The sequence below is a fragment of the Poecilia formosa genome, unplaced genomic scaffold (assembly GCF_000485575.1).
Source record: "Poecilia formosa unplaced genomic scaffold, Poecilia_formosa-5.1.2 Scaffold281, whole genome shotgun sequence".
NCBI classification, from domain to species: domain Eukaryota; kingdom Metazoa; phylum Chordata; class Actinopteri; order Cyprinodontiformes; family Poeciliidae; genus Poecilia; species Poecilia formosa.
The window spans coordinates 640,005-664,637 of record NW_006800220.1 but is presented as its reverse complement, the minus strand read 5'-3'; the positions used below and the strand labels follow the sequence as shown (position 1 = coordinate 664,637).

Genomic DNA, 24,633 nt, shown 5'->3' with positions numbered 1-24,633 from the left:
CAGATATTTGATGGCACCAAATATCAGGATAAGGAAGCAAAAATATGTAAAACATTTACAAAGTCGACTTCTGGACCTTTTATGTCCGTTTTGTTCTTGGCAAAATTATACTTCATGTTCATTCTTATTCAATTGTGACTTAAAAATTCAGAAAGAACCCAAAAAACTTTTTAAATTTATTTTTGGCCCTCATACTAAGAAAAATCAATAACGTAAAATGATAATAAAAGAGACACGTGATTATTTTAACCTTTTATGTTATTATTTATAGAGTAAGTGGAATAAGTTAAAAACTAAACCTTACTGGTGAGAGAAACAGAAACACCTTTAGGGAAACACCTGAAGCTGCTGCAGGATGCTAGAAATCCTCCTGAACTCTAATTCGTTTGTCTAGACTGAAAAGTAAACACATTTTCCCAGATGGGTAAATTATATTTAACTCTGCTGCTGCACTGACTCAGCTCCATGCTTTCCTCACATGTCCTCTTTTTAGAAAGTGGGTCTCTGGTGCACTAAATATACCTGCAGCACGCAGCAAAACAAACACAGAGCTACTACAGCTGCAGGGAAAAAATAACATCTCATATCGTCTGAGCTGAAATAAGTGAAAACATTTTGGGTTTTGCTTCATTTAAAGGGGAAGTATCAGGAAAAATCTGCTTTTTTAGCTTAACTTTCTTCAAAAGCATACCTGGGGTGTCGCGTTGATCCTTTCCTGAATGTCAGAATGTCCTTTAGTCTCCTGTTCACACTCCCCACTCAGCTCCTTCAGACTAGCCAGCAGCAATTAGCTGAGCATCAGCTGAGCTCATTGTAGGAGCTACTTCTCAGTGAAATGCTGGTAAAATTGTCGTTAAAGGGTTAATAGAGGAGCCATGTTGGGATGACTTCCTGAAGTGGAGTTTCAGAAAGAGCTGGAGTTTTTAAAGAGACAAAGGCCCAATTTCAAGTCGTTAAGTTATTTAGTCAAATGTCTTTAAAGTTTTATTTGATATACAACTCTGGAAAAAATTAAAATGATCAGTTTCAATAATTTAAATTTGTTTTAAGTAAAATGAACATTGTTCTTTACTGACAACATGTCTGTGAAATTCAAAGCAACAATTTAGTATTTATTTACAGAAAATGAGAAATGGTCCAAATAAGGAAAAGATGGAGATCTTTCAGAAATAATGCAAACAACACAAGTTCATATTCATTTAGAAACAACAACACTAATGTTTTAACTCAGAAATCAATATTTGATGGAAAAACCAGGAGGTTTTCAATGAGCTTCACTGCAGTGGGCTCTTCATTTTTTCCAGAGCTGTATGTAGCATTTTGATAACATAGTTACTTAATTATGTTAAGAACTGGAGCTGTGTCTGGGAAACACTTTCCTCTGCCTCTTTAATGAGCCTGGAAGCGGTGAGAGTGAGAGCTGATGTTCAGCAGCAGGCCAGAGATATCGCAGGCATTTTAAGTGATCTGATAACGAGAAGGAAAATGTCTGAGAACAGCAGCCTGCTGGGAGGCTCCAGCTTTAAATTCATGACAAAAATCACAACAGGAGTTACTTCTACATGCAACTGAAGCTCAAAAGTCCTGCAGCCCTGACAGAGCGGCAGAAAAGCGTCCAGCTGTTGCTCACATGGCAAACATGGTGTCTCATAATTAGCATTGTCATCTCACTTGTTCCAACCGTTTGGTTTCTGACAAGGTCGTGACCTTCAGGATGTCCAAACACTCAGCATGCAGAGATTTACCCCCCCAGTCCCAACCACTTCAGATGCAGTAATAATCACTGACAGATGCATTAATATCGATATAAAAACCAGCAGTTATTTTTTTCAGTTTATTGCTCAGTATAATGTTACAGTTACAGCTGAAGGAGTATCACTGTGTGTGTTTAAAAAAAGTCATTTCAGGAAACTTGACTGATTCAGAACTGGAATATTTACATTAATTTCCACTGATTCGAATATAAAAATAATAATAAATCAATTCCAGACATGCTGTCCCAGGAAACCAGCAGGTTGTGTTAAACCTTCACTCTGAAGAGTTGCTGAAATTTAAACTGAGCATCAAAATCGAGATGAAATTAGATTTAATAGCTAAAAAAAACTGATTAATAATTATAAATTTACCTCATGTGTCTGCAGCTCGTGATGTTTTTAATGTTTGACCAAAGTTAAAATCTCATTAGGTGGAGTTTAACAGGTGTGCTGACCCAAAGGGCCCACCAGGTGGTGCTGTTCCAACATTTATCCACCTGCTGAACGTGGCGCTAATAATCAATCATTCTTACGATGTGTTACAGCTCAAATAATGACAATGTTTGGGAAAAAAATAAATATTTTTGTCTCTCATTTCAGAAAATGAAACTTATATTATTTTAAAAAATCAGTTTGTTCATAGAAATGAACAAACTGTTGACATTTCTGCTCAAAATATCGTTTTTTGCTGATCTGAGAAAAAAGTCAGAATTTTGAGACAAACACAAGATGCTGATATTTTGACTCGTCCGATTCAAGCTGCATCTTCACGGCTCTCTGCAGCACGATGGGCTCCACCGCTGCCCATATGTCGAGCTAAAAGTGTCGCTTGTGCCTCTCTGAGTTGCAGGCTTTAGATTACAGAGCGCTCGCATGGCTGGCATAAGCTCACACATACTGAACACACAGAGGGAGGTCGGCTGCATGATCGATGGTCACTGATGAGTTTCCCGACTGTAGATCAGGAGCCAATCATAAATCACCTCTGGAGTTACATACACACTGTTATATAAGTACACATAATATTTGCTTTGCTGTCCGTGAACCTTTTGTTTGGCATCCCAAAGGATGAGTAAAAAGCCTTGGTATTTATGGTTGCTATGGAAACTTGACCAAAAGAGGCTGCTCTTCATCCGTTACCATCGTCCTCTCTTTGCATTTCAGCAACAGAAACTCAAATCCTTATCCAGCTCTGAGCCCGTTTGGCTCTGCTGAATGGCTGAATGTTTTTATGTCTTTCCCGTTTTGCAGAGCAGCTAAGAGAAATGACGCCGTGTGTCACGTTATATCTGCTCCCCAGAGGAACAGGAAGCCGTAGATTAACAAATCAAACTATTGATTTACAAACTGCAGGAGTATAATGCTGTTTGAATTCATCTGTCTCAGAATGATGGAAATCAGGTCTTCTATCATCATCGGCCAGCCGATTCCGTCAGAGCACACCGTGGTTTGTTTTGTTTCCACAGAGATCGACACCAATCAGTCAGGTTTCCCCGTAAATATCAACACATTCGATCAAACTTAAAGCTCTGTCAAACTGACATGTTTCCTGTAGTCTTATGCTAAAAATGCCTGAATATTTCACAATTATTTCCTACTGGAGCTGTTTTGATAAAGTCTTTCAAGGTCTTAGTGGAGATCATATGTCACAAAAAGGAATAAAATAAAGAAGGTGTACATTTATGAATAATGTAAAAGATTTAACATTAAAATAAATCATTTTTACTGGAAGAGCATGGATTAATAACAGATTATCCACCTTTGATTAATTGAGGGTTGCCTCAAACATCAAAGTTAATTCAGTGGGTCACTGCTGCCTCAGCCAGGCATCGTTTCCATTGTTCAGGAGGTACTGAGTGTCAACTGGCAGCAGTTAAAGTGATTCACATTCTGGCCTGACTTGTGCAGCCGTTTACTCTGGATCTACACATTGAGTGATGTTCTCCGTGCCCGCTGCTGTACTCCCGCCTTAATCCCACTAAATCCCGGGTTACACGGCAGCGAGGTCGTCTGCTTCTCCTAGAAAGAGTCTGATTTCCAAGCAGGACCTTCTAAAAATGGGCCCATTTGACCCTTTGGACATTTCAAGCTGCTCTAATAGATCATCAGAAAATAGTCATGAAATGTTTTGGTTTGGTTGCAAAATAAATAAATAAAATTAGTTCCAAAAATTTTTATTTTTAGAGATTTGAAAACCACTGAACCATCCAGAATAATTACAGTTCTGTACATTTGAACTTGATCACATTTAGTATTTGCAGAAACTCTTTCTGCTAACATTACAGCTGTAAGTTTGTTGGGAGGATTTCTCTGTATTTTCCATTTCTTGCAGGAAACGAATTGAAAACTCTGAGCGCAACTTCCTTCTTCAAGAAACGTAACCAAACGTGGCGTAGCGTCAGATTTTAGCGTTTGTAGGATTCCTGGTTTGGTAAAAGACCAGCTGGACCGTCATGTTTGTTTTGGTTGTATTTACCCAGAATGCCCTGCGCTGTTGTTCGCTTCCTACTTTTGGAGCGGTTCCTGTCCGCTTGGTGTTTCTATGCATTCGAACGGCACCAGAGTTCACTTGAACCGAACTGAGAGTGGTTGGTAGGCGGACCAGAACCCCCGAAACGAACTGGACTCTCCAGGCAAATGAACTTCAGCTTAAAGCTGAACAGGGTGTGAAAGCACCCTTAACACCACAATTAGGTATTTTCTATTAGTTCCCCTGGATTTTATTTATAGGCATCAGCATAAATGCATAACCTTCCATATTTTTATTTGGAAAACCATGGATCCAAATGAGCTTAAATGCTATAATCCGGTACAGTGGGTCAAATGCTGACATTTATTATACATGGTCTCTTTTTAAATGAAGTTTATTATCATCCATTTTCTTCCACTTTGCGCTTTATTTAATACTTTGTGTTAGTGTAGCTCATAAATCCCAATAAAATACACCAACATTCATCCTTCTTCAGAGTTTAAACATAACAGTCTCTATAAACAGCGTTAGTTTACTGGACTCATTCTGTTTTCTGCAGTAAGGTGCATGAAGACTGAATTCCCAGCCAGAACCCTGGAAGAATCTTTTTCTCCATGGTGGTCGTGACTCGGTGCAGCAGCCTGACCTCCCGCTCCGCGCCGTCGCCGGCTACAGCGTAGAAGTTTATGATCCCGGCCGGCTGGTCGACATACATGCCGATCCTGGAGCAGAACGGGACGTCGCTGATGTCTTCGTGGTCGCAGTCGAACCAGATCTGGTAACAGCTGCCCGTCCAGCACAAACCCCAGGACTGCTCGTTTTCCCCCAGGCCGCTCATCCCAGAATACGCTCTCCTCGCTGCTTGGTCGTACGAAGCGCCGACCGCCACCCAGCCAGAAAACTCAACCTCCCAGTAAGCCCTGCGCTTCCAAATGCTCTCCTTGCACAACACCTGAAAGTAACAGAATAAAGTTCAGCTACATTTAGCTTAACAGACCAGGAAAAACTCCTGTTAGTTTATTACTTAACAAAAATCAAACATGGAGAATCAACATTTAACTTTATACTTAGCAACCCAGAACAGCTGGAACCAACCCGTTCTGACTCACCTGGGGAGAATATTCGAATCTCTCCGGTCCGTCCAGCACAGGACAAACCTCTTTGGTTCTGCGGCAAACCTTCGACCCGCCGTCAGAAATCCACAACAGCTTATTGGCTGTTTTATTATCCAAAGTCAGATTAATCCAATCTAGACAAGAGAAAGAAAGTTACTTTGATTTTCTTCTTACAAATAATAAAACTAAAGTTAAAAATGTTACATTTCATCAGCTCAGCTCTGCTTCTGGGCTCTGGAATATCTGGTGAATAAAATCTCTCTGCACAGGAAGACAGAAAACAGCATAAAGAACGAATCATAATAATCGTAATAGTTTCACATCTGATGGTTTTCTTTTACCTTCATTTGTTGTTTCATCCTTTTTGGATTTACTTAGTTTCCCTGCAAAGCGCGAAAATAACAGCTGCTGAAATAAGATTCCTGCCCAAAATGAAATCTTAAACATGAACAAAGCAGACAAACAAAAGAAAAGGCTTTAAATCTTTTTCCTGAGTTTCTTACCTGGTTTGGTTTTGTCAGGGAGGATTGCTGCAGAACTGGGTTCCCTCTGCATCTCAGTCTACATCCAAACTAAATCACCAAGAGAGAGAAAGTGGTGATTGTTTGTCTTGTGGTTTAGTTCTCAGGACAGCTGATGGAGCGTTCAGGAGATGTGTTGGTTAGAGGAACGAGGGATCAGTCTGACACATGCCTGACCTGACATGCAGAGGAAGACTAATGTTGACATCCGACCTCAATGAAACATAAGAACTGAAAAGAACTTCACTGGAAGCAAGATGGAGGCAGGATGGATCAACGTTGTCAGCAGCAGCCTGTTCCGAACAAGGTGGGGACAGCGTGAACCGCCAACGCCTGCAGTGTTCGTAAAAACGATCTTCCTGCTTGTTTTTTCTTCGTAGTCACAGTTAAACACAATTTAAAGGTTCAGTCCTTTAAATTAAAAGGTTGTTGTTTTGTAGATTGATTTGATTCTAGTCTCATTATTATTTTGTATTAGTTTCTTATTTTGGTCAGATCAGTCTTGTTCCTGTTTGTCTTTAGTTCAGTCCTTATTACTGATTCTAGCTTATTATATTTATTTATTGTGTCTAATTATTTTTACTCACTACTTTAATTGTGTTTAGTGTTTTACTGTTGGATTCATCTTTTAGTTCCCTGTGTGCCTTTTGCTCTCCTCAGTCAGTTTGCTCACCAGCTCAGGTCCGTTATTTTCAGCCTCCCAGTATTTCAGTGCCTCTTTCTCAGTCACTCCTTGCTGGTTCCTCCCATTTCTTCCCGTCTGTGTCTTGTACTCCTGGATCTCCTTGTTGGGTTTTTCACGTTGGACTACTTTTTGTTTCTACCTTGGCTCTCTGTTTTGAGATTTACAAAATAATCTCATCAACTTTTCCCTTCTGCTGCTCTTGCATTTGGGTCCGACTTTAAAACTGCACCTCAGGACAAAGGTGTCCTCTTTTGTTGTAGTGACCATGTTAGTAATCAGAGTAAAACAGACGTTTGGTGGTATGTGATTTATTTAAACTTTTGCATTCAAACAACATTGGAGAAAACACAATTTTCTGAAACAAAACATATTGGTACCGACATAGAGCGGTTAAAAAACTCCTGATGAGTTTCTTAGTGTGTTGTTTTATGTAGCTCCCTTTACTTCTGTTTCTAAAGATTCAGCCAAGGTGCAACCATCACATCTACTATTCTATAAAAGGCTTTGAGTTTATGTGACAAAACTCCCTGCAGTATCAATAAAAACAACAAAACTATTTTTTTTTCTAACTTTCAGAGATTCTTACTAAATAAAAAAAAATAATTCACTCTGCAGTCTTTACAAAGTTGCTTCTTAAGTGTACGTTGTTCATTTTACCAGTATGTAAAATAGCATTTAACGGGAAGCATAAACCAAATATATTTTCTATGAATTGGACCCCTGGTTTTCCCAAGCAGGTTTCTTCAAACTCTATGACAAAGAAAGTGAATTTTGGACTTACTTTACAAGAAAAAATCAGCAAAAACAGAGTAAATCTATGAATATTGAACCATAAACAGGTGAGGCTCCACTGAGTATATTTAGTTTGCTACACTTTATTTCAACAAATCTAGTTTCAAGGTTGGCAAACTTTTAAAAAAGAATAATTTCAATAAGGTTCATGCAGCAGCTCTTACTTGTCCTGAATTCGGTTTTACTCCCTGTTAGGTCTGATTTTCTGATCTACTCCTCCTTCTGCAGGATCAGGCAGTAGGAGTTTGTTCCCACCCAGAATCCTGGCAGCAGCTTCTGCTGGAAGCAGCTCCTGACCTGGTGCAAAAGTTTCACCTCCTTCCTGACTACGCCTTCCTCTTCCTCCTCTTCAACAGCGTAGAAGCTCAGTAAGCCAGCAGGCTGGTCAGCGTAAACGCCGACGGTGGCGTGATGGGGAATCCCGTTGATCTCTTCCTTCTGGCCCTGGTGCCAGACTTGGTAGCCGGAGCCGCTCCACTCCAGGCCCCAGGATTCGTGGTTCTCTCCGAAGCCGCAGGGCCCTTCGCTGTTCCTCCGTCCCGCTCGTTCAAACGCAACTCCGATCACGACCCATCCAGACGACCGCACCTCCCAGTATCCTCGGAAACCCGCGATGCCCTCCCTGCAGAGAACCTGTTGGAGAACAGAACCAGTTACATCAAATGAAGGGACTCGACGTTCGTCGTTTCACCCGATTTTAGGTCTGAACACTAATCACATCTGCAAACATTTGAGCTGCATTTGGTTGTGTCTACTGTCTTCTACGCTTAAAGTCAGATAAACTTAGTGAGTTTTAGATTTTGAACCTAAATGTGAGTTTGTGAAAGATAAACTTACAGCAGTAAGTTCTATTAACTTTTTAGTAAGAGTTGAATAAACAGAGTTTTTAGGTTCACACTTAAAAAACTGAAAGAAGAAAAAGACAGGAGTGGGAACTATTTCCCAGAATGCTTAGCGGCGTGTTTCTGTCTCCTGAGATGGAAGTGTGTTACGTTGATCTGACTCTTGTCCTGTTCACACTAAATGTTTCTGAGCTGAATTCATTCAGATGTTTCATAAAATTCATCATCAGATCAGAAATTTGGTTCATGTGATTTGAAACAAGAAGTTTAATTATTCTAAAGTAAAATAAGTTATTTAAACTTCATATTGTGAGTAAAATAACAGAGAAATGTGGCTCTTTGGGTGAGGACAGATTTTTTTCTTGCATTTTGTGAAATAATTATTTGGTTTAAATTGCAGCATTAAGTTAAAACTCACAATTCAAGATTAATGAACTTAAAAACAATGTTCAGACAACTTGTGTCTTGTTGTTAAATCAACTTAATGAACTTTAATTTATGAGTTAAAACCAAAACTATTTTCTTGTTGACTTAAATTAAATTTTCCAGGCAGCAGGTGGACTTTCATTTTCACGTTAAACCTTCCAATGTTTTACAGTGCATGTTTTACCTGTGGGGTGTACTCGTATCGCTCTGGTCGGTCTAACACAGGACATGTGATGTCATCAGTCATACGGGCGACTTTAGCGCCACCATCAGTGATCCACAGCATCTTATTGGCTGTTCTGTCATCCAAAGTCAGGTTGACCCAGTCTGAAACAAAGGGAACGAACAATAACTGAAATATTTCATACTACCTTCTGAATTAGTAAAAGGTCTGACTATATTTATGTGTATTTTTGTAAAGAACAGCCAATGAAAACAACTTATATTAAAAAATCACAGCTGTTTGCTTTATGCATAATGTCCAGGACAAAAAATAATGTCTGCTCAAAGCTTCTTCAGATTTAATAAATATGTTGTCTCAATTTTTTATGTAAGTTACAAGTTCAGTTAATGCTTTTTACATCAAAATAATTTATAATTCTTCTGTTTTACAATACGTAGCAAAACCTCTACCTGCAGAAACCTGACAGTATTCCTCCAGTTGGATGCTGTCGTTTAAATAATATAAAAGGTAAAACAGTTTTCTCTATTATTTTGAAAGGCATCAGCTGTAATGTTTGAGTTTGCATGTATTTGGTGCAGAATGCTTCCTGTATCCAGTGCCGTTACAAGAATAAAGGCGATGGCACCGCGTTATGGGTTCCTCCTTATGTTTTTATATTTTAAACATTTTCTTACGTTTGATAAGATCAGCTCGACATTTTGGTTCTGGAATATTTGGCTCGTAGTCGGGGACCTTTGCTAAAAAAATACAGAAGAAAAAGAGAGATGAATTTGCAAAAATAGCGTTTTTTATTTTAACATCGTAACATTAACTCTGCTTACCTGTAGGTGTGTTTCCAGCTTTGGATTTCTTTGCTGAAGAAACTAAGAAACACGAAAATACAAAATAAATTCAGTCAGATCAGCCGGTGATGAGCTCATGTTCTTCAGAAGTCAGACATGCACTGTAAAACATACATCAGAAGATGGTTTAACTTGAAAATGAAAGTCCACCTGCTGCATTGAAAATACAATTTAGCTCAACTTTGATTTTAACTCAGAAATTAAAGTTCATGAAGTTGATTTAACACCAAGAGTCAAGTTGTCCAAACATTTTTAAGTTAATTAATGTTGAATTGTGAGTTTTAACTTACCGCTGCAATTTAAACCAAATAATTATTTCACCTGATTTATTACCCAGTTAAAGAGCCACATTTCTCTGTTAGTTTACTCACAATATCAAGTTAAAATAACTTATTTTACTGTAAAATAATTTAAATTCTTGTTTCAAATTGCATGAACCAAATTTCTGATCTGATGATGAATTTTATTAAACATCTGAATGAATTCAGCTCAGAAACATTTAGTGTGAACAGACATTAGCAACTAAATGCAGCTCAGATGTTTTCCAGTGTATTTTGACTTAAAAAGTCGTATTTTTCCTCCAGCCAGTTGGTTCCAGGTGGTTAAAGATTCACCTCACATGTTTTAGCGGCTCAAAGCTCAGAGCAGATTATCAGAGGAGATGAATGATACGATTTGTTTGTACAAATCAGATAAGCCACGCAACCTGATCCAGCAACTGTGAACTTTTTGTAAATAACAACTGGAGACTTCTGGGAAATTTTCCAAAAATATCAATCCTAAATAAGCACAAGCTGCTGTAATATAAACTGTAAGTGACGATTAAATCTTCCCTTTAAGTAGGAGATGAAGTAATAGATCCTACTGTCATTACCAATACTTTGATCTTACAGATAAATATGTTTTTTTAATTATGTAGATCAAGATGAACCCTTAACGCTCTTAGCATAAAGTTGTCAAAACTGGCACACGTTGTTACGGAGTAACAGTTCCCACATTTAATCATCTCAGAACATTAAGTCTAGCTAAGATGAATTATTGGTATGAAATTTAAGAATGAATATGACATAATAAATCCTTCAGAGTACAACGTGTCATTGTCCTCATTCAGTCCTTTCACCCGTTTCTTCCTGTCCACACTTTTACAGCAGAAAGTTTGTCACATCAGGTTTGAATCTGTTTGCTTATTGGAGGCAGGAGAGGCTGGCAGGACGAACACCTGCCTGGACGCAGCAGCAGGGGATGAAAACAACACATTTAGACGTCCTCATTGCAACCCAACACCAACCTAAATGCTTGCGCCTGAACGTTGCCACCGTCTCAACTTCTATGAGACCTTTTGATCTCATTTACTGACAAGTGTCTGAGACCTTGAAGTGTTTCAGTGAGTCATGAGTGTGTGTATATATACATATGTACCCATAAACCAGTAAGCCGTGTCCTCGTTTTCTCAGGTGTAAATTTAGATATACCTTGTCAACATGGGAAATACAAGAGAACATGCAATTCAAGTAAGAGAGTGATGTGTTTTCTGGAAATGTCTACAAGAAAATAGTTCCTCAGGGTTTGGTTTTGGGTCCTCCATCTTTGCTTTATGATGATTAGTGGTGGATTTCCATCCTTTATTTATTTAGAAATGTTATTAGTTTCAGTTTTGCCTCATATGGTGTGCCTAAATGTAATGTGAGTTATTTATACAACTTTTCCAATAACTGACTCTCATTCAGCGGTGAATTTTCCCCAACAGATTCGTATTTTGCAGCGAAATAGCCAATCGTGTGTGTGTGCTAGGGAAAAAATTATAAATATTTGGCCAATCAGCATTACTCAATTCAATGTTTTTGGGGTGCACCAAAAAAAAAGGTGGGGGGGGGGAGTTTTTAATTGCTATGGGAATAAATGCAAAATTCTCCATATTGGATTTTAAAGACGGCAGATTTACTTTATCTTCTGTTGTCCACGTGTTTACTTAGTTTTAGCTGTTATATGATTATTTTTTTTCTTCTGCTGTGTAGTTTTCATTAATAGTTGATCTTTGGTGATAGTTGTGAACATTGCTGTGGAGTGGATGACGTCACGCTCGCCTGAACTCCGCCCACTCCGCCATGACAGACGTCAAAACAACCAATGCGCTCCTTTAAAGCCTGTCAAAAAACAGGCATCTGTTACCTAATATCGTTTCTATTTAGTTGATTTCACTTTAAAATGGTCACAGGGTGCTCAACGGTCGGCTGCACGAACAGACAAGGATAAAAACCAAACTTGTCATTTTACTGAACAACTTTTAATGAGGAAAGATGCGGCGGCGAAGGACAGCAGCTGTTAATCATAACGACTGTTAACCTCGGTGTCATCGCGGATTTGGAGCGAAGGCTTTTAACAAGGTAAGAAGATTAATGTTCATGTACTTTATAAGTATGATGAGAAAGATGTCAAATATTGCTTCATGGAGAAGGCGCATCTAACCACTGGTAACCATGGAGACAATGCCGCACCGTCATGTAGCCTAGCATGTGAAAAACTGGTTAGCATCTCCTCTTTTGAACGTTTCGATGTTGCCCCGGTGTAAAAGGCTGTTTATGACGTTGTGACATAAATCATGTGGTGTGAATTCAGGCAAAGTCAGTAATTTGATGAACACATCAGGAGGAAAGAGGTACGGGTCGGTTTCTAAGCTAGCCGTTTCCAACTTTTGTAAACACCGCCGTCTGTGAGCCCCGACCAGGTGAGTTCAGAGACAAATTAGCTCGACTCGAACAAGTAGAAGCCACGAATAAACTGGCAAAAACAACCGAGGAAAACACTTTCCTCTGTTTCCTCTGTTCAATACTCCCGTCCCTCACTTCCGACGTCCATCTTTTTTTCCCCCGACGTCCATCATGCCGCCTCGAATGATTTAGTGACGTAGCTGCAAAGAGTCTATGGTTAGCATGATGCTAATGCTGTTCTCGATAAATGTTCCTAAGATTATTTTTTTTAATTTTTAACGATGATGATGCTCCTATCAGTTTTTGTTTATTAATAATATTGGTGAGATAATGTTAATGTTTGGCTAATTTAAAGATGTTTCTTGGTAAGATGTGTTGTTGCAAAGCGGAGCTGAAATTCTGTTTGCTGACTCAGATTTATGGACATTCATATGTGATTGTCCTGTTAAATTGCTTCCCACAGGATCTGATAACTCCTTCGGGTTTGTTTGTAATCATGTTTATTTCATCCTGTAAAAATGTGTTTTAGTTTTCTTCTGTTTGGTGCCATCAGTTGATTTTCAAAAGTTCAGTTTTGATAGGATTTAATCAATTATTTGCATATATTTACATTTATAGGAAATCATACATTAGTTTGGCATTTTTCACATTTTAAAGTCTGACTTATTGTTACTGTTGCAGTTGACAAAGATTAATGATTAAATTCTTTTCCAAAGTTACTGAACAAACCTTTTACTTCTAGCTTATTTAGCAATTTATGCTATTTTTGACCATTTAACTCCTGAACTAGAAGACTAGGGAGGGAACAATGGCATTGTAATCGACTGTACACTCAAAATATTACTATCATACAGCAAAGAGTGTTAAATCTTTTTAACAGGATGATGCTGCTGCTTGCTGCCAGGTAGTAAAACTCTTCTCCGCCCTCTCATAATGACAGGCATGAAATCGCTAATTGAATTGCTGAGCTTTACATGCAGACATAAACTCCAGTGACCCCTTCACTCAGGATCTGCTCAGAAGATAATAAACCTCACAATTCATTTAATGCTGTATTAGATGAAGTAAACCTTAGTAATGATCCAAATATTTACCTGAATATTTATGTGAAGTCATGCATTGATCTTTTTACTGTATAAAATGGTGGAAAGGAAGCTCACCTTTATCTGAGTTTTGGGTTTCAGAGATGATTCTGTTGGTGGTCGGCATCTTTACAGAAGATCCTGAAGGAGACTGACTGAATTATGATGAGTTTCCTTTAGCTCGACCCTGCAGCAGCTTAATGCTGCCCATATATACCTGTAAAGGCATGCAGAGGTTAAGCAGACGGAGGCGGTTCTTACCAATAGGAAGAGGAAGGGAGGAGATTTGTGAACTAAAGAGGTTTTTTACCTTTAAAAGTTGTAGATGGAGGCAATGCTTTCACCAAGGAAGCCCCGCCTCCTTCCCTCTGCTGAACCGACGACCTCAACACACTGCACACAGATGTTGGTGTGCAAGAACACACACTACACGCCTAAACACACAACTATACACATGCATAGACTTCCATGCAAATTCTGATGCATGAATCTCGGAGGCGTTCCTGGTGTCACACATAAAGCAACGTGAGCTCCAAGTGATGTAACTAGAACTTAACAAGAACCTCATTGTGTCACTTTATCTACTACTTTAAAATATTTAAAAAACTAAATTTTTGTCTTTTAATTTAACTTTCTCTCACTGAACAGAAACAAAACTGAAGTTTTTATCTGTGGACCTAAAGAGGAACAATCTAGAGTGAACATCCAGCTTCAGTTATTACAGCTGGAAACTAGAGAACAGGATGAAATCTCTGTGTAGTGATGAACTCTGTCCTCAACATCCAGAGCCACATAAAGGCAGTTACAAAGTCAGCCTTTCATCACCTGAAGAGAAACTCAACCATATGTTTATCTTTAGTCACACTGATTACTGCAGCAGAGTCTTCACAGGTTAAAAAATCAGTCAGATCCAGAACGCTGCTGCTGGCATTCTGACTGAAACCAGGAAGACGGAGAACATCACCCGGTTCTACAGTCTACTGAGAGAGCAGACTGTAAAACACTGATGTTAGTTTATAAATCACTGAACGGCTTAAAGATCTGCTGCTGCTGTGTCAACCTTCCAGACTTCTCTGGTTCTGGCTCTGGTTCTGCTCTGCATCCAGAACCAGAACCAAGGAGCATTCAGCTTCTGTTTACCATGAATCTGGAACAAACTTCCAGAAAACTGCAAAACAGCTGAAACACTGAGTTCCTCTAAATCAAGGCTAAAAATCAGCAGAGTTACGTAAAGTGGAAAATTGATCAACATATTTGATATGTATTTACTTGATAAATTTGATTATGAATTTTGACAAAACTTGATGTTTATTGCTTCACGTTCTTATGATGTAAAGGCCTTTGAACGGCCATGTTGTTGAAATGTGCTGCACAAATTAACTTGAATGATGTCAGAGATTACCATTTGGTTTTTAATACATTCTGGTGTATTAACTCTGTGCGAAAGTACAACACATGTCAGTTTTTACTTTAAATAATTACTCCTCTGTGTAGTTAAGTTCACCTTACATACTTTGTTTATTGATTGTAGGTTCCTGATATAAATACCTGCTTTATCATGGCATCAGTTTGTCATACCAGATCCCTCGGATCATGCAGCGCGGTGAAATGAAAGGCCTGCGCCGGCCCATAAACCCGCTCTGAGCTTCGCTCTGCAGGCCGGGTGTCGGAGGTGTTTACTGTTGTTGGCCCTGAGCCCAACCTCATGTCATGCTGCTGCATCCTTCTAGTGTTCCTGCAGCAGAAGCACCAAGCAGGACATACCAGACATGTTACAGTATCAGGCCCGGTTTCTAGGAGCCTGACTGTAAGGAGCAGCGATGGGGACGGGGTCTGCGTGTGAGGGGTTCATTTCCACCCATTCATATCTCACCAGGGAGCGTGAAGTGATGACAGACCGGCAGGCGAAGCCACATGTTGACTTTGCTTTGTCCGCTTAGTAAGACGTAAGATTTTTTTGTCATTATGTTTCTAGAACGTAACGACACTGGAGTGGTACCAGTGATGTAACTGGAAGTAAAGAAAAACTTTTACTGCTTGAAAATATTTAAAAAGTGCATACACTGTAAAACATTAGAAGGTGGTTTAACTTGAAAATGAAAGTCCACCTGCTGGCTGGAAAATGACATTTAAGTCAACAAGAAAATAGTTTTGGTTTTAACTCATAAATTAAAGTTCATGAAGTTGATTTAGCAACAAGAGACAAGTTGTCTGAACTTTGTTTTTAAGTTCATTAATCTTGAATTGTGAGTTTTAACTTAATGCTGCAATTTAAACCGAATAATTATTTCATAAAATGCAAGAAAAAAAAAACTGTCCCAGTTAAAGAACCAAATTTCTCTGTTATTTCATTCACAATATGAAGTTAAAATAACGACTTATTTTACTGTAGAATAATTTAAATTCTTGTTTCAAATCACATGAACCAAATTTCTGATCTGATGATGAATTTTATGAAACATCTGAATGAATTCAGCTCAGAAACATTTAGTGTGAACAGATCAATGTAACACACTTCCATCTCAGGAGACAAAAACACGCCGCTAAGCATTCTGGGAAATAGTTCCCGCTCCTGTCTTTTTCTTCTTTCAGTTTTTTAAGTGCTAACCTAAAAACTCTGTTTATTCAACTCTTGGAGGTTTGGCAAAAAATGAATAAAAAGTTAAAACTGCTGCAAGTTTATCTTCCACAAACTCAAACATTTAGGGTCAAAATCTAATTTATTTGACTTAACAAGTAGAAGACAGTAGACACAACGAAATGCAGCTCAGGTGTTTTACAGTGTACTTATGTTTCCATTTAATGTTCTCCAGCTGAGCAGAAACAAAACTGAAGTTAATTTTATTATCTGTGGACCTAAAGAGGATCGATCCAGAGCCAACGCACAGCTTCAGTAATTACAGCTGGAAACTAAACCAAAAATATAAGATTTATTTATTTTTTTTACATTGTAGAAACTCAACTTCTGTTATTTGGATCCGATCATCTTTAATGAACCAACAGTCTTTAGTTTTGTTGTGTCATTTTATTCCTTCATCCATTTTCCAGACAGTGGATTAATCTGTAAATAGATGACAGCAGCTGATCGCAGAGAACGCTTCAGATCTTCTGGGAACTGAAATCTGCCTATAAACGGGCAGGAGGAAGGAAAAACAAACCTGTTTTTCATAAAAACACACAGAACTTCTTACTAAATCCATTCAAACACATGAAGAAGACACTTTTTTTTAGAATTGGATTTTGTTTCTGTGACATCCTGAGCTGTGATTTAGAGGTTTAGGTTTGCAGCGATTCATCATCACTGCCACGCGGCGCGTTCAGACTGCATCACACGCAGCTGCTCTGGATCTTTCATTCTTCACCCTCCATGTCGGCAGCATGAAGCAGATCCACAGGATCAAGCTGGTGACAGAGGAGGAGATCCTGAGCTGGACCACATGCATGCAAATAAACAGAGGAGAGCAGGAAATACTGGGAACACTTTGACAACTCGGCTTCAGCTTCCTCTTCATTCGATAACCGTCCACAAACTCAGAAATCTGCAGAAGAAAAAACAACATTTTAGAGTATTTAGTTAAATCCTAAAGGCTTTTTCTGCTTTATGTTCTGCTCAGGGAAAACAGAATGTGTTGTTAAAAGACAATTTAAGATATTTTATTGATGTTTGGAACAAACAGAAAACAAACCCTTTAGACATTTTGTTCATTACAAATCTGTTTAATATAATTTCAGAAAATATTATCTGCTTTTTTAATCCTTAAACCTATTTCTACTGAAGACAAAGCTCCAATTAAAGATCCTGGATTCAATTATTTATTCTCATTATAAATTCTAAATTATGATATGTAGATCTTTGGAAAAACTCCTCTAAAACGTATTAAATAAAACACACGTAGTGTACAGTTATTTGAAATACATCTATAGATCTATAGTTAAACTAAAGGAATAATAAAGCAGACTTATTCAGGTGCAATAAGGAGATGGTGATAAAAAGGTTTTATCTCTGCTGCCCTCTAGTGTAGGAAGGCTGAACCACAGGAGGCGGTCATAATGAGAAAACTATTAACGTCTCTGCGGCTTTTCTTCCGGCGTGTTTTACACAATAAAATCAGATATAATAAATATTTACATCTAAGGCTGTCATGGACTTTAAAAGTCATTAAACTTTGTATTAAATCGTGTTTAGAGATTTTTTCTTTCCCATGGATGTTACAGTCTGTTGCTTAGCAGCAACAGAGTCACAGTGTGTTAATAAATATTGCTAAATATATTGTTTAATGCTCATATCATCAATTTCTGTTTACAACTCCTGATTAAAACATATTTTGATTTTTCGACATTTCTAAACTTAAAATTGGTAGTAAATAATTTAGCTGTGATGATAACTATGGAGAGCAATTTCAGCCAAAATTAAATCAATGAATAAATAAATAAATAAATAAATAAATAGTCATTTGCATCTTTATTCCTATTTATATTTATTTACTTACACATTTATTTATTTTATTTATTTATTTATTTTATCCATTTTCCTTATTCATTTATCCTTTATCAGCTCTTTATCCTTTATCAGTGTCGCTTTTTACAAATAAAAAAGTACATGATGATACATTTATTTTTTATTTAAAGTCAACATCATAGTTGGCTAAATATAAACAATATTTAAACGTCATTTTGGGATTTTCAACGTTTTTTTAATTCAACATAACTTTATTTTTTTATTCCGACTTTAAACAATTTGAATAAGCAGGTGTAGAAAATCTGACCCAAATTAATTTATCTACAAATCATATCAAGAGTTATGCTGCATTTACTGCGCCTTGGAAATATGAAGCTCACACTTTTTCTCTCTTGCTGTTTGACTTTCTAAAAAAGAAATTCAAAAAATCATATCTATATCTATATCTATATATATATATATATATATGTTGCCTTAGCTGCAGCTAAATTAAATAAAAATGTCCTACAACATACAGGAAATAAAAGCTCAGGATTTAATATAACCACAAGATGGCGCCGTTAGACCATTCAATAAAAACAAAATATGGTCAAAGTTCCTTAAGAAAACAAAGATATTGACTGATTTCATCTCTTTTTGACTAAGATTTATTTTTATTGTGTATAAAATTTATAAAATAATACAACAAAAAGTATCCAAAGAGAAAAAGTCACTGAACAATGATGTCAGCTGGTCATTCATGTTCAGCTCATTGATCAGTTGCGTAACACCAAGCTGTTGGGTGTAAGTTTATCCATCTGATTACAAAAGAGCAGAACAACCTTCTGGTGTTTCTGAATTCATCTGAGTGAAAAGAGCAGCAGAGAGCCTCATCTTCTCTGCAAGTCAGAAAGTTTACCATAAATAGCAGCTTTCCTGCGCTGGCCGGAGGTCCAGCTGCACGGATTCCTGCAGCAAAGGCAGGAAAATCTGTTCAACAAGCTCATTTTGTTAGCTGGAATGCAAAGCTTTCATTTTCTGTCGCAAAAAGCAAATAACAAACCGTATCTGTGAGTGCCTTTGACGTTTTCTCTCTGTGAAAGTCCCCAGATATTTATACTCCCCCTTCCAATTCAATTCCCTTATCAGATTGTCGCACCGCGTTTGGAGCGGCTGGTAAACCTTTCAAATTTATTACACCAAAACTCTCAGACAACACAGTCAGACTGTCTCATGGCAGACATTACAAACAAATCTTCTTCAAGCTTGATAAGCAGTCAGTCTAAGTATTTGTTTTGTCAGACTTTATAAAAGATGAGGCGGCAGCGGTGTCAAACTCGCTTCTGTTTGGGGCCAAATCAAGATCATGAATGCTCTTAAAGGGCCGGTTGTGCCAGAATGTATTGGTAAAACCTGTTCACAATCTGTTAAAATATCAATTAATTCTAAAAATTAAATATTATTAAACATCTTTTCAGTCCCTCCAGGATTTTGTGATTCTTTGTAATAAAAATCAAAGTGTTTGTTGTACTAGTTTGGAAATATTTGCAATATTTGCTCTTATTTATGACGGTAAATGTGACCTTAGATCATGGACTATAACCTGACATTAATTAAAGCTCGGGCAGCTGTTTAGTACAAGTAAGAAAGTTTTTGAGAAAAATCTGTAATAAACCCCCAATTAGTGCAAAAAAGTGTGGAGATTTGTTGATTTTCATGAATTTACACGATAAATCTCAAGAAACTCGAGCGACTGATTGATATAATTTGGCAGTAAACAGATAAAACCTGCATTGAGTTTATTGATAACATGATATTTAAGCTCATTTAGTGTTTCATCTAGAATCTAGACGGCCACATAAAGAGCTTCGGCGGGCCGGATTTGGCCCACGGACCTTCAGTCTGACACATGTAGCATAAAGGAATAAAAGACAAAAAACTTTCCTTCAACTTCACAACATGAATTAATAAATGGTCACATTAAAAAATACTTCAAAGTTTGTAGTTTTAATGTAACTAAACGGGAATAAACTCAAAGCTTCTGCAAACTTTAGCAAGGAACCAGAGGAAAGTTTGAGTAACGGAAACAAGTCGACCTCTGCAGCTTTATTAAAATGAAAGGTAGAAAAATGAAGGCAGCTTAGCTGCACTAATGAGAAGCATTTGTAGGTGAGCGACTCCAGCTCCGGCGCAGTGTGCTCATTACAGCGGCTCGGCTTTGTTTGGTTCACAGCTGTGCAGCGCGTCTGCTTTTTTCTAAAACAAGAACTCTGCATCAGCCAGATTTCTTGCTATGCAAAGCAAATTCTCAGCGAAATTCAAGTGAAATTAATGAAAGCTCAGATTCTGGATCATCACCGACTAATCGCATCAGATGCACCGGATGCAGACCTCAGGAGAGTCGGGTTGTAAACGCAGGCCTCATGTTCCTGAACAACATACAAGTTATAATCATGAACTGAAGACTCATCACTATCTGAAGTACAGATTCTGCTCTAAAGCTTTTTATGCATTACATTTATTCCTACACTGCAAAACCACAAAATCTTAAACTATTATGAAGATTTAGCACTAGAAACGTTTTTGTTTAGTTTCTAGTGCAAATATCTGACACTGTGTTGAGACAACTTGTCTCTTGTTGTTAAATCAACTTCATGAACTTTAATTTCTGAATTAAAACCAAAATAATTTTCTCATTGACTTAAATTGCAGCAGGTGAAGTTTCATTTTCAAGTGAAACCATCTTCAAATGTCTTACAGTGTATTACACTTGGAATATGGCAAAGCTAACTTACAAGTAACTTCTCATAGGAGTTTGTTTAAAGCCACTAATTCATTAATAATCTAGATTTTCATTTCATGACAATAATTTGTTCCCATATATGAATTAATCTGCCTGTGGAAATACTGGCCTAAAACAAGCTCCTACATCTTGATGAAAAGTTAGCTTTGTCTTATTTGGAGATATTTGCACTATAAAACAGACCAGAAGTGGTCTGTTAAACTTGTTAAGTTTTGGTTTTTGCAGTGTAGCTGCTGCATGAGTTAGAAACCTTCATCATGGTTATTTTTAAAATGTGTGCTTCACCGGTTGCCACCTCGCTGTGCAAATGAGTGCACTCAGCTATGCTTTATTGAGAGAAGCCTGCAGTGAACGATCGATATCCATTCTGCTTACACACTAAATGTATGAAAAAAACAGAAGGAGCCTCTTTTCTCAGCACGAGGAGCCATAAACGATCTGACTGGATAACGTACAGCTCAACTTTGTTCAAACTGTTTCCCGTCCTCCTTCTGGTGGTTTTGGGCCGCGGCTTTCTTGTAGTCCTCGTCCACCAGCATTCCTGCACCATTCTCAGGTTCACACTTTGACCCTCGTCTCTGCTGTGGCTCCAGCTGATGCATGCACATTGCTGGTAAATCATGCTAGAGCTGGGAGCCTAATTGAGACAGGCCCACTACTGGACCTGGACCCCCCACTGGGAGGTCAGTGGAAGAGGAGACGGACTTCTGCTGCAGGTGATATTACAGGGTGCAGAGTTACTAGCATTGGCTAGCTGACTGTTCACACCACGTCTGCTGTAAAACGGACCTCCAGATGCCCGTTCTGTCTCACAGGACCTCAGAATCACTCTGCCATCTGGGAAGTGATACAGAAGCACAAAGTTCAGTTTGTTGCCACAAGCTGCCAACACATATATTATCTCTTTTCTTTTGGATACTAAAAGAATGCACAACATTCTTTTGCATAATTTCAGATGCATATGACAATGCTGGAAGATTCAGCTTCAAAGATTGTTTTTATTGAGCCATTTAATTAAGTAAAGGAGATCTTTACTTATTTCCTTGAACAGTTAGATTAGGTCTATGCTTGTTACATTTTTGCATGAAACCATTCTTAGATAATGAGATTTTAATCTGCTCAGTTTCAGTTGATCTCCTTTCAGACTGAGCCTTTTTAGGGTGTCTTGTCACTTTAAATCTAAATAAGCTGCTGCTGGCCACGCCCCCCAATTCAACATTTAGACTCCCATGTGAAAATGGCTGCCAACAGATGCACAATTATACAACCGTACATCTTTGAAAAGCAGAAGCGTAGCCTCCTGTACAACCAACAAGAAAGCAGGAAGTGGTTTCTGGATGGTAAATCAACAACAAAACACTTGTGTTTTCCAGCAGCCATTGTACAGCGCATACAATGGTAAAACCAGCTGACCAAACATGGAGGAGCTCAGCTTGGGTTGCTAGGTGACGGGCTAGGCTTTGTTGAGGTTGCTAGGTAACGGTGCAGTCCCTGCTGATTTGTGAGCTACAGTCCAGACACCTAAAAACATTAGCGCAATTAGTCCTGGGGTTGTTTGTTTTCTTTTTTGGAAGCTATGGAAACCCAAATTGAAATATAAAAATGTGCAAAATTAGTCATAATGCATAATGGGTTTCATGACTGGTTTGTCTCTTTATTGTGCAAACTTCAGGTGTGCCTATGGCAGGCTGGTTTAGCATAAAATCGGCTTCATCTGGCTACCTGCAGTTACATTCTAGATATCTAAGAATTAGTTTGCAATTATTACGATCCTCAGATCTTTTGACTTTTTGTTTATTTTCTTCTTTGATCATTTATTTTCTTACATCTTGCTATTTTGGTTTATTGTTTGTTAGTTCAGTTACTCTCATTGGTTGTGTTTTGAGATTAATATTCATTTTTGTTAATTATCCAGGTTTCCTTTCCTCTCTGTGTTTGAACTGATTCACCTGTGATTAGTTCTTCTGGTTCCTGTGTATTTTCTGTTCCCGTCTATTTAAGCCTCCTGGTTTCATTAATCCACTGGTTTCTTGCTAATCTGCTAATCTCATGCAACAATCTCCCTGTTCCAGAGTTTCCCTCTGCATTTTCTTTATTGGAAGTTTCTGTGTCATTTTTATCTCTTCATTAAAACATTTCATCTGACGGTTTGCTGCACTTTGGTCCTCCGTTCCACACCAAACATGACTTATTCTGATAATTAAAAGGAAAAATTCAAGATGCATTCAGTTACACTTTGAAGTAAATGATGCCACCGGATTCAGGTCAAACATCCTCAGTTAAAGCTCAACACATCTCAAACTCTATGCCTTTCAAAATTACATTTTTAAATGTCTGAATTAAGAAACTATAATCCCCCAGTGCTGTCAAAGTGGGAAGGAGGTGATAAGTAAACAGCAGCGGTGGACAGTTCAGGTTTCTTCTTGGTGAATTTTATTTTTGGACTTCTTAACCTCCCAGTAGCCAAAATCTTACTGGTTTTATACAGAACTGGAAACAAACCTGGGTTTCATTAGTCTGTAACACTAGAAAATGTAACAGATTTATATTTAACAAGAAGCAAGATTGATTGTTTTTACCCTTTTTAAGTGGAATTGCCATTTGAAAACTGTTTTTTTTTTTGTGGTTTCTAATGATCTAAAATGCTGAAGAGTGACTGAAACAAGTACAAAGGAGAGGGAATTTAATAAAGACTAAACCTTTTTACATTAGGTTTCTTTCTGAATTTCTCATAAAACCATAAAGCAACATGAAGACAAATGTGAAAGTATAAAAACCCATTTAGAATATTATGAATAAATTAGATTTTTCTCTTTTCTCCTCTTTTAATCAGGAATCAGAATCACCTGCACAACACAGGGGGCAGCGACTCCCAAATTAATGAGCAACATAAAACTTTTAGGGCACTTTACTTCAAGCTCTTGAGCCACCCCCAACAAGATGCTGCCCTGGGCAGTGAGCCACATTAAAAACTTTCAACTGTTCATGTCAAAATGACTGGAGATTTGGTGGCAGCATTTATTAAATGAACCGAACAACATTTCTGTTAGCGTCTGTGCTAGCTACTGTTATAATGTAAAAGTGCTATTTCCGTGAGCCGCCAGTAGAGGGAGCTACAGCACAACAACCTCACTGCCTCAGCTAAAACATTTGATGCTAAAAATAATGTTCTTTCAATCCAGTCACACATTAACATGACTAAGAAAATACGTAGAAAATTTAAAAACACACTAATAGGGCTTAACGTAGAAATAAACAGATCTTTACCAGGATCTGAAATGATAAAAATCCAACATTAATGTAGAAAAACGAATAAAGCCCAGATGGGAAAGTGTTTGAAAACGTAAATAACCTCCAGCTCGACCTTGGCTTCAGACTTTCTTTATGTCGTCCCCTGAAAATGTTGCATATGAAAATTTTAAGGTTGTCAGATGGATTTCTCTTCTTCTGTTACATGATGTATGCGAACATTTCGAATACGTTTAATGCATAATGAAAAAGGCATCAAAGCTCCTACTTTTCTCATATCAAAAATTCAACAAATCCAAGCGAGAAAAGTCCCAGAAACTGGAGCCTGTTGGGTTTTTATTTGTCTGTTTGGTGGATTTTTGTGCTCATCCGTCTAAATCTGTAGCTCCCTTTTCACAGGGAGCAACGTGTCTGTTGAAGTATTGCATTTATTTGCAAAGACTTGTTGATCCAGCTCTTAATGCCAGTGTAAGGGGAGTTAATTGAAAGATTAGTCTGGCAGTTAAAGTTGACGCTCCTCTCGGTGGTTTCTGCGTTCTTCTGAAGGATTTTAAAGCCTGACAGATTTACCCAGCCTATTAAATCCTTGGTTCTGTAAATCTGCGAGACCCTTTTCACCACTACCTCACCGCATTGCCTCCTGCTCCCGCTCTGACTGCTTCTCGTCTTGAACTCCTCAAGGGCGTCATCAGTCTCTGCAGACCTCGTTGCTCACTGAAGGG

At 38.0% G+C, this 24,633-nt stretch overlaps 2 protein-coding genes and 2 long non-coding RNA genes across 5 annotated transcripts; 1 reads left to right on the top strand and 3 right to left on the bottom strand.

Moving 5' to 3' along the window:
• The first annotated feature begins 4,343 nt into the window (after positions 1–4,343).
• On the top strand, positions 4,344–6,186 carry LOC107838577 (uncharacterized). Its single transcript, XR_001664666.1, has 2 exons — positions 4,344–4,448; positions 5,961–6,186. It is a non-coding gene; the product is annotated as an uncharacterized LOC107838577 (long non-coding RNA).
• LOC103151429 (tripartite motif-containing protein 16-like) lies at positions 4,604–5,968 on the bottom strand. 2 transcript variants are annotated; one of them, XM_007571477.2, is made up of 5 exons: positions 5,843–5,968; positions 5,681–5,722; positions 5,544–5,600; positions 5,334–5,473; positions 4,604–5,176 (listed from the first exon to the last, which is right to left on the bottom strand). In XM_007571477.2, the coding sequence occupies exons 1-5, from the start codon at positions 5,892–5,894 to the stop codon at positions 4,766–4,768; spliced, it is 702 nt and encodes a 233-aa protein (XP_007571539.1). In that variant the 5' UTR covers positions 5,895–5,968; the 3' UTR covers positions 4,604–4,765. The 2 variants fall into 2 exon arrangements, with proteins under 2 accessions (XP_007571539.1, XP_016536921.1); XM_016681435.1 differs by lacking the exon at positions 5,681–5,722.
• A 600-nt stretch (positions 6,187–6,786) lies between the features above and the next one.
• LOC103151428 (stonustoxin subunit beta-like) lies at positions 6,787–13,611 on the bottom strand. The gene is made up of 5 exons (XM_007571476.2): positions 13,500–13,611; positions 9,611–9,652; positions 9,464–9,526; positions 8,790–8,932; positions 6,787–7,970 (listed from the first exon to the last, which is right to left on the bottom strand). Exons 1-5 carry the CDS (start codon positions 13,546–13,548, stop codon positions 7,548–7,550), a joined length of 720 nt encoding a protein of 239 aa, XP_007571538.1. The 5' UTR covers positions 13,549–13,611; the 3' UTR covers positions 6,787–7,547.
• Positions 13,612–20,958: 7,347 nt separating this feature from the next.
• LOC107838579 (uncharacterized) lies at positions 20,959–24,622 on the bottom strand. Its single transcript, XR_001664668.1, has 2 exons — positions 24,541–24,622; positions 20,959–21,499 (listed from the first exon to the last, which is right to left on the bottom strand). It is a non-coding gene; the product is annotated as an uncharacterized LOC107838579 (long non-coding RNA).
• Between the last annotated feature and the right edge of the window lie 11 nt (positions 24,623–24,633).

Coding starts and splice junctions, on each gene's coding strand:
- LOC103151429 (XM_007571477.2), bottom strand. CDS start 5,894: ATGCAGAGGGAACCCAGTTCTGCAGCAATCCTCCCTGACAAAACCAAA. Junction 5,601..5,680: donor GGATGAAACAACAAATGAAG/GTAAAAGAAAAC, acceptor CTTCCTGTGCAG/AGAGATTTTATTCACCAGAT. Junction 5,177..5,333: donor GATTCGAATATTCTCCCCAG/GTGAGTCAGAAC, acceptor TGTTACTTTCAG/GTGTTGTGCAAGGAGAGCAT.
- LOC103151428 (XM_007571476.2), bottom strand. CDS start 13,548: ATGCCGACCACCAACAGAATCATCTCTGAAACCCAAAACTCAGATAAA. Junction 9,653..13,499: donor AACCCAAAACTCAGATAAAG/GTGAGCTTCCTT, acceptor CGTGTTTCTTAG/TTTCTTCAGCAAAGAAATCC. Junction 9,527..9,610: donor AGCTGGAAACACACCTACAG/GTAAGCAGAGTT, acceptor GTATTTTTTTAG/CAAAGGTCCCCGACTACGAG.